Source organism: Nematostella vectensis, chromosome 2 (genome assembly GCF_932526225.1).
Source record: "Nematostella vectensis chromosome 2, jaNemVect1.1, whole genome shotgun sequence".
In the NCBI taxonomy this organism is placed as follows: domain Eukaryota; kingdom Metazoa; phylum Cnidaria; class Anthozoa; order Actiniaria; family Edwardsiidae; genus Nematostella; species Nematostella vectensis.
The window spans coordinates 1,619,911-1,628,847 of record NC_064035.1 but is presented as its reverse complement, the minus strand read 5'-3'; the positions used below and the strand labels follow the sequence as shown (position 1 = coordinate 1,628,847).

Here is an 8,937-nt window from a genome sequence, read left to right as displayed (position 1 = left end):
ATCCCCCCCTCCCCCATTAACAAAATATCGTCCTTCCATCGTTAAGTATCGTCCGATGCCTGTCTGCCAGTCATTATAATTTTAATTTGTACATAATAATAGCATTAGTTTATTGTGCATTGATAAAACTAGAACGTTTTTCAGTTTTCTTCACTTTGATAAAAAGTTGAGGTTGAGTAACCATCGTCTTACGATCGCTGGTATCGCATCAAATTTGCCATTTCATACTCTATAGACTTCTTATTACATGGCATATAACGTGCGATAAGATGACTTAGATACAAATGGAGTTAAGAACTGGCGGTTACAAAACAGAAGAGGGCCTAAATCCACTTCGTATGAATTGCCACAAATGATTACTTAGATATGGGAAAGAAAAAGCACCTCTTCCACAATTTTTAATGGTGAATTCAGACTAAAGTTGTGGTTTTGAATGGCTTTTTCTGTCTGCTATAGAAGCCGATTCCTGTTAGCAGGCAGTTCATGTGGAGGGTGCGGCTGTACGAATTAAATTGGGTGCAAAGTAGGGTTTACGGTTCTAGACAAACAGAGATACAGACGCATGTCAGGTAATGGTTGGGAAAGAAAGTACGATCTTGCAACTCGAATAGTCTCAGCTACTTTGTACCAAGAGAAAATTTTACTTTTAAGAGGTAAAGACTCTAGCTTTGCCTGTTTTATGCTTGTTGTACAACTGAAGCAATGCGCCCTGATTTTTGTGGGCCGCATATCAGTGATCTAAATTGACTCTACATTTCCTTCTGACCGATTCCCAATCAAATAATCACTTTTCGTCAACCACAGTGTATCAGCTTCCTAACACCTGCCTTCTTTAGGATCTCTGTGCACTTAGACCACTACACACCATCTTATAGCGCACAACACGTTTTTAACGAGATGAAGAAGAAAATAGCTTACCCCTTGGGAAACACACTCCAAGCAAACCAAAAGCGCGAGATGCCCGTTTTGGCGTAAAGTATTGTGATAATTGAGTGTGACTTGAGCAGATTTGTATCGATAGTCTAGCACCTGCTTTTATTACCGGAATGTATCACACGAAAGACATTCTAGAGCCCCAAACACCCGAGTTATGTACACTGTTACGCTCGAATTCCTTCCATAGTCATCTCCGTCTATAAGTCGTGTTTTGTGTATTCTATTGGATGGCACACAAGCTCTGGATGCTGCGAGCCAGGGGGCGACCTGTATATTGGTATTTTTGTATACTTTTCTAAGGCTTCCAGATATTTGTTTTATGGTTAGACTAAATTAACTATGCAAGGAATCTCAGAGTATTTGCATCTAGAATATAGCGTTCAAGCTTGAATAGACCGTTTCGCATTCTGCACATTACTGTTGAGATGTAGACGAATCAGACGGCATTTCGATGACCCCACGAGCTAGGCGTACTGTGTCATGACGAGCGCTCAGCTCTTCAGGCTCACCCTAGCGCGTCGATATTGGCATCTGATATTTGTTTGTCAGCGGTAGTAGGCACTACAAGATAGTAGCTGAGGTTAGCTGTTAACTTGCGGTAAGATGTGGTGCCAGAGTTGATCCCTTGCAGCCAATCAGTGAAAAACCGCACTAGTGAAAAGCCTCGTATTTGGGGAGAGGGGAGAGGCGCGTACGCCAACCAAGCCTTTCTAGTCAAACATCTTTAAGCTGTCTCTGACACCCGCGAGCGCCGATCTGGCTCATCATAGAATTTAGTCGGCTCTTTTTTGAGCCCTGCTTCCACTATATTATGTTACAGCTCGAATAGAAATTCGCGCCAGAATGATGCTAGTGCAACAGACTTGGCTTTTTGTATTGTTAACTTTAAGCTTCGTGCCTTCGAATACGGAGGACGTTATTATCAACACTAAGTATGGGAAAGTCTTAGGACTGGCGCAAACGCTTGCCAGTGCTCAGGGACCTGCGAGAAAGATTAACAAGTTTCTTGGAATACCATATGCCCAACAACCGATAGGGGATTTACGATTCAAGCCACCACAGCCCCTCAAACCTTGGAAGGAAAAGATTTACAATGCAACTTCTTTTGGCAACATCTGCGTGCAATCAAAGCTCTACTTTGAATTTCTAAAAAGCTCTATCAGACGGACGTGGCCGGACTTTAGCAAAAAGAACATGCGCGAGGACTGCCTTAATCTAAACATTTACACGCCGGCTTGGCCCGACATCTCCGACTCTGTGCAAACACGTAAGGCCTACCCAGTGTTATTCTACATCCACGGCGGAAGCTATTACCTAGGGACCCCTAACAGGGTTAAAACCCCCGGCGAAATCGCTCCACAGTACGGCATCGTCTTGGTGACAATCCACTATCGACTCGGGGTACTCGGATTCTTGACGACCGGAGACGTCGAGGCCCCTGGGAATGCCGGGATGCTTGATCAAATCCAGGCACTTCGGTGGGTAAAAGAGAACATCGCGGGGTTCGGGGGGGACCCGAACCAGATCACACTTGTCGGGAACAGCGCGGGAGCGTCTAGTGTCGGGCTCCATCTCCTATCGCCTCTGACCAAGGGGCTCTTCCAGAAGGCTATTATGGAGAGTGGTACCGAGCTCTCGCCATTTGCGGTCAATCCACTAAAAACTGCGATTGCGAAATCTAAGAATGTGGCTAAGAACTTGCTGTGCGATACGGAAGATCATGTACGGATGGTGAAATGCTTGCAGACTAAAGATGCAGAGGACCTGGCTTTTTATTATGACCCCTTCCCAGCACCACACGTCGATAATTACTTCCTGCTAGACACGCCCCGTAATTTGCGCAAAGAGGGCAAGTTCCAGCCCCTCCCCCTCATGCTGGGCTTCACCAAACACGACGGTTTCCACATGATCAGCGACCTCGAGCTACCCGACCAACTCACGCCCAGCTACTTCAGGAAAGGCATCGAAAGAGCGCTACAGAAATTCATGAAAATCCACGATCCCATGACGGCAGTTCGGTTAGCCGACGCAATCGAGTTTACGTACCAGCCTTGGGCGAAGACAACGGACCCGGATGAGCTTTATAAGGCGTTAGTGGCACTTTGCACGGATATATTTATCGTCGCACCGACAATGGAGAGTGCGAACTTTCACTCGGAATACTCGGCGACGTACCTATTCGAATATTCACACATTTCTAATAACAGCCGTTTGAAATGGGCAACACACAGTAGCAATGCGGACTACACGTTCGGCGCACCCATACATAATGCGACACACATCGCTTACACCAAGGAGGACCGAAACGTTAGTCATTTATTGCTACAGCTTTATAGCAATTTTCTCAAGTTCGGGGACCCGACGCCCCAACCCGTGCAAGGCATCACTTGGGAGAGGTACAGCCAAAGGCAAGGGGATTACTTGAAAGTGCAAGCAAGACCACAAATCGCAGATAAATACGAACCAAGGAGGGTGGCCTTGTGGAACTATTACATACCGAAGATTAGGAACTTTTCCTGTCAGCACAACGCGACGGAAAAACCGCAGAAATCAAGCGCGAGCGTAAATACTGCGTTTAATGTCATAATTTTTATCTGCGCATCATTGATTATGATACCCTGATGGTAAGAATTCTTATTGATCCGCCAAACGCTCAGATGTGTACAAAAAAGCTTCCAAATATAAAGCATAAGCCCGCTCACGAATAAAGTAAAAAACAGTAAAAAATTAAATGGAACAATTATGATCATGTTTATTAGTTATATACCTCCAAATACATTTCAAGTGAATATTGTTGAGAGTCCCATAGTACTACTCTAACCAGGATTGCAAATACGGGATCGGGGACTTACAAATACGGGATACTCGCATATACGGAGGCTTACAAATACGGGATACTCGCATATACGGGGACTTACAAATACGGGATACTCGCATATACGGGGACTTACAAATACGGGATACTCGCATACACTGGGACTTACAAATACGGGATACTCGCATATACGGGGACTTAAAAATACGGGATACTCGCATACACTGGGACTTACAAATACGGGATACTCGCATATACGGGGACTTACAAATACGGGATACTCGCATATACGGGGACTTATACGGGATACTCGCATATACGGGGACTTACAAATACGGGATACTCGCATACACGGGGACTTACAAATACGGGATACTCGCATACACTGGGACTTACAAATACGGGATACTCGCATATACGGGGACTTACAAATACGGGATACTCGCATATACGGGGACTTATACGGGATACTCGCATATACGGGGACTTACAAATACGGGATACTCGCATACACGGGGACTTACAAATACGCGATACTCGCATACACGGGGACTTACAAATAATGGGAGAACTCTGGTCTCTATTGTACTGTAGGATTTACTGCACCATAAGACAAGAGAAAAATCTGTTGTTGTCCTGTACGTTTGGACATGTATGGTGCATGGCCTCTGGTATCGTTAAGGACTACACTTGATTCTAGGTTCATCAATGCTGCTATGTTTGGAGCACACCTTGTGTGCTAAGTGTTCTTAAAGATCTAATGACAGTGTCCATGAAATACTGGAAAAAAAAAACAAGGAAGTTTCTTAATTAAAAAAGCCTGACAAACTGGGAAATGGCAAACAGGGGAATAACAAACTGGGAAATAAACTGGGAAATGAAAAACCGAGAAATGGCAAACAGAGAAATGACATATAGGGAAATGACAAACAACGAAATTACAAACAGAGAATGACCAACTGGTAAATGGCAAAGAGAGAAATGACAAACTGGGAAATAGCAAAGAGAGAAATGACAAACTGAGAAATCGCAAAGAGAGAAATGACAAACTGGAAAATGGCAAAGAGAGAAATGGCATATAGGAAATGACAAACAGGGAAATGACAAACAACGAAATTACAAACAGACAAACAGAGAAATGACAAAATGGGAAATGGCAAAGAGAGAAATGACGAACAGAACGACAGAGAAATGACAAAATGGGAAATGGCAAAGAGAGAAATGACAAACCGAAAAACAAAGAAATGACCAAATGGGAAATGGCAAAAAAAGAAATGACAAACAAAAAAAAAACAGAGAAATGACAGAATGAGAAATGGCAAAGAGAAAAACAGAGAAATGACAAAATGGGAAATGACAAACAGAAAAACAGAGAAATGACAAACTGGGAAATGGCAAAGAGAGAAATGACAAACAGAAAAACAGAGAAATGAAATAATGGGAAATGGCAAAGAGAGAAATGACAAACAGAAAAACAGAGAAATGACAAAATGGGAAATGGCAAAGAAAGAAATGATAAACTGGGAGAAGGAAGGGCACAGAACACCTCAATATCAATCTTGTATAGCTGTAATCTTTAGTCCTTCAATCTACCTGGGGTTTGCAGTACTCCTCTAGCCAGTGGAATATCCCAGACGATAGACTGTCAAAGTCATTCACTACCACCGTCCCATCAAATGTGACAAACTGGTTATCCAATATGGCTTTGAACTTTAAAAAAAAACAAGACAATATTTCAAATGTCTAGAGACACCATGAAGAAGAAAGAATGTTTTGTCTGGGGGGGTGGGGGTGGGGGCAGCCAAGTCACTCTGTATTTGCTGGCTAGCGGGGCAGGGTCTTGCTAGGGGAGGGGGTACTGTCTCCCCACCACCTGCTATCTGTAGCACTTGACCCAGACTTTAGACTAGCACTTACCACACTAAACTTTGCCTCTTCTGAAACTTGCTGTCCTGACATTGGCTGTCAAATTTAAAAATTGGATGTTACATCATTATATTCCAGATTCCTTGTTTTAGAACTGTCAGAATGATGGGTGGGGTAGTCTTTTACATTTCGGATCTTTACACTATAAAAGACACCTGCTTAGCTATATATTTTTTAAGTTATTTGCTAGTAGTTTGCTGGCTAAGCAGACCATCTAGTTTTTCTACAGTTTGTATCTGCCTTTATAGTTTTATCGTTTAGTTCCTGGTAGTTTCCTGGTTAGTTCCTGGACGTTTGCTGGTTAGTTCCTGGACATTTGCTGGTTAATTCCTGGTAGTTTGCTGGTTAGTATCAGGCACATACAGCGGGATATACCAACCTGATCAGCATGGGCCCTTGCAATCTGTTCATAATTCCTTTTATGTGAGAAAAGAAAAATAGATCAGTTTCTACAGGTTGGTTGGTCATATTATAGCCAAATTGGTTGTTGTGTGACCTCGGTGAATCCAACATCCTTGTCTTGTTTGGGGATGTTTTGCCTTCAAACACTTCCTTTGTCTTTAAACAATCCCTTTGTCTTCACACACTTCCTTTGTCTTTAAACAATCCTTTGTCTACGGACACTTCCTCTGTCTTTAAACAATTTCTTTGCCTTTGAACACTTCCTTTGTCTTGTGGTCAACCAAGTGTAGCAATGTCACAAATGCTGGGTGATAATGTCATTAGAAAAACTTACTGTTTCATGATCTTCAGTGCTAGGACCTCCTTTCGCAGTTTCTCAAGCTCTTCTTCATGTTTTTTTCTCTGATGGTGCATGAAGCTCACATATTCAATTGCTGAAAAACATAGCTGTGGTTAATGTTGGGGAAACATCAAAGAAGCAAGCAGAACTTGGTAAAAATAAATGCTAACGTTTAATGCATACCCCACATCCGACTGACTACATACGCAGTTGTTTTACAGCATTTGTGTTAGCTCTAAATCCTCTAATTTACACACCCTTCCCCCTTTATAGAACAATTCCTGTCAACAACAATTTCGGAATGAGAGTACACATCTCAATTTCTATTGAATAAGGCAGTAAATACAAGTAAATTAATAATTGGACATTATGCTCTTTTTATATAAAGAAACATTTTTGGAAATAAATTGGAAAGTTCATAAAATGTATGTCTGTCTGTATGTCGGATACATTGAATTGGGTAACAATAAATAAAATTAGTACATCAAATATAATTAAAATTACCCCCCAAAAACATAAATGACAAGATTTGCACTTCCTGGACCTCAATTTTATAATGAGTAAATTAATTAAGTGCTACTTAAAGAATTACTAATAAGCCTACTTAAAACCCATATACAGTAAGCTGATATGTAATTAAAAAGATAACACCCACTTAGTGGACCAGTGACCTACTTCTTTGCAGAATAATGGCTTTGCTGAGTTTTGGGGATCCCGCTGAGGTGCTATGTTGACATGTAGGCACTATTGACTGCAAATCATCATAGCCTTTCTGAAAAAAAATCACACATTATGTTTTTAACAGCTTCCCATTCAGTCTTGTGCCTGCAAGGGGAATTTAATTATCATCACCATTTTTATTATCATTATTATCATAGCATTAACTAGTTACTTTTATTGCATCCCTCCTCTTCTGTTCTGCTACGCTATGTGCAAATCGTCTATTCTGCTTGGAAGATGACGAGGAGTCAAAATCTAATTCATCTAGGGCATCAGAATCTGGTGAAATTTCAAAATTAATCTCAATTTCCATTGTATACTTTGTAAGTGGCAAAAGACAAGATAGGTGAAGCAGATTAGTTTACCAATGGTTTTGTTTCCATCCTCTGGGCTAGGAGGTTCAGACTTTACATCTATCGAATCTACAAAGAGAGGTAATATGATGCATCTCTTAGGGCAGGTATATGGCACATGATTTATATATTTGTTGGAAGCTGTAAGTCATACCTGAATTCTGCTGGTCGTCGATCTCACTAGACAAACTTACTATCTGAAGAAAAGATAAAAAGCGTTTACCACTTTATTAAGAACATACAGTTGGATACAATTTTACACAGTTGGATCCTGCGTTACAATCCCTTTAAATAAGGAAAGAGCTAGAGTTAACAAATTTACAAAAAGAGTGTGACCAAAAACCATTTAGTTTCAAAGATGATTATTTGCAACTATTATTAGCATCGGCATCATCAAAATAATCCTTGACAAAATTAAAAAGGAATATAAATATTCGATTATGCGAGTTGATCGCTATCTTATATCCATTATAGTCGAATCTTCGTGCACAGACGAAGGGCTAAAGCTCGAAACGTAAGCGAAACAACCTTGAAAAAATATACTTTCTCTGAAGTCAATCGATTTATACATATCTCACACAGTCATTCAATGACCGAAAGGTAGGTAAAGAAATAATTTGACTGCCTTAATAGGCGTGAGAATTGCTATTAGCGAATCTATGGGAAAGAGAACGCAGCTTTACCTCCGTATCGTTCCACTCGACGGCCATATTGCATACATCTAGAAACCAGTCTCTGGCAATGACCACAGGTAACCCAAGAAAAAAAGTGCGCACAGCCGACTAAATTTTATGACGCGTTTGTCACTCGTAATTCCGGAATGAGAATGATTAGAATAGAAAAAGAGACAAAGCAGCTGCGTAGTTACTCCGTTTATCCCGCGTTCCCATTCCGGAATGGAATAAAGGAAATTCCACCCATTCTGCTACCTTCAGCTGCCATTACCCGACGCTTGTGTCTCTTGGAAATGGGTGTGTTGATGCTATAGTAATGTAGTGCAGCACACTACGACCTAGGTCTACATTGCTGCTTTAACCTTTGTACTTCCTTGTATTTGACATTCCTTGTGCCCAGAATAAAAAAAGGAAGCTCCATTGAAACACACGCGATGTTTTGGTTCTACGGATTTGGAAAATTTTGTGACGAGACCTCTAGTAACAGAGCCGTAGCAGCCAACGTGAAGATTTTTTTTTTTTTTTTTGGGGGGGGGGGGGGGGGGCACAATGCCCCTCCCCCTGCTACGGCCGTAAGTAAGCTACGCTATTCTCCTCTAATTTTTAAGGATAATTTCAGATTCTAGAGATCCAATTTTTCTTAGCAGGCATCGGGTATGGTATTCTCAAACCTAAATTTAGCGTCTGAAAATCACAAATAATGCGATTTGAAGTGTAGAGTTTCACAAACTGTAACGACGCACTTTGTGATGTAGAGATGACGCACTTCGT

The 8,937-nt window shown here is 41.4% G+C and overlaps 2 protein-coding genes across 3 annotated transcripts; one reads left to right on the top strand and one right to left on the bottom strand.

Moving 5' to 3' along the window:
* The first annotated feature begins 41 nt into the window (after window positions 1-41).
* Window positions 42-3,646, top strand: LOC5518336 (neuroligin-4, Y-linked). Its single transcript, XM_001638251.3, has one exon. The coding sequence runs from the start codon at window positions 1,780-1,782 to the stop codon at window positions 3,556-3,558; it is 1,779 nt and encodes a 592-aa protein (XP_001638301.3). The 5' UTR covers window positions 42-1,779; the 3' UTR covers window positions 3,559-3,646.
* A 22-nt stretch (window positions 3,647-3,668) lies between these two features.
* On the bottom strand, window positions 3,669-8,245 carry LOC5518283 (max-like protein X). 2 transcript variants are annotated; one of them, XM_048724387.1, is made up of 10 exons: window positions 8,176-8,244; window positions 7,647-7,689; window positions 7,505-7,561; window positions 7,312-7,418; window positions 7,095-7,191; window positions 6,414-6,513; window positions 6,057-6,093; window positions 5,669-5,713; window positions 5,345-5,461; window positions 3,669-4,531 (listed from the first exon to the last, which is right to left on the bottom strand). In XM_048724387.1, the coding sequence occupies exons 1-10, from the start codon at window positions 8,200-8,202 to the stop codon at window positions 4,466-4,468; spliced, it is 696 nt and encodes a 231-aa protein (XP_048580344.1). In that variant the 5' UTR covers window positions 8,203-8,244; the 3' UTR covers window positions 3,669-4,465. The 2 variants fall into 2 exon arrangements, with proteins under 2 accessions (XP_048580344.1, XP_048580345.1); XM_048724388.1 differs by lacking the exon at window positions 5,669-5,713 and having other exon boundaries at window positions 8,176-8,245.
* Between the last annotated feature and the right edge of the window lie 692 nt (window positions 8,246-8,937).

Bases quoted from the DNA above. Each gene is read 5' to 3' on its own strand.
- LOC5518336 (XM_001638251.3), top strand. From the start codon at position 1,780: ATGATGCTAGTGCAACAGACTTGGCTTTTTGTATTGTTAACTTTAAGC.
- LOC5518283 (XM_048724387.1), bottom strand. From the start codon at position 8,202: ATGGCCGTCGAGTGGAACGATACGGAG. The intron at 7,419-7,504 runs GTAAACTAATCT...AAATTTCACCAG, and splicing joins GGATGGAAACAAAACCATTG to ATTCTGATGCCCTAGATGAA. The intron at 5,462-5,668 runs GTAAGTGCTAGT...TTTTTTTTAAAG, and splicing joins AAGAGGCAAAGTTTAGTGTG to TTCAAAGCCATATTGGATAA.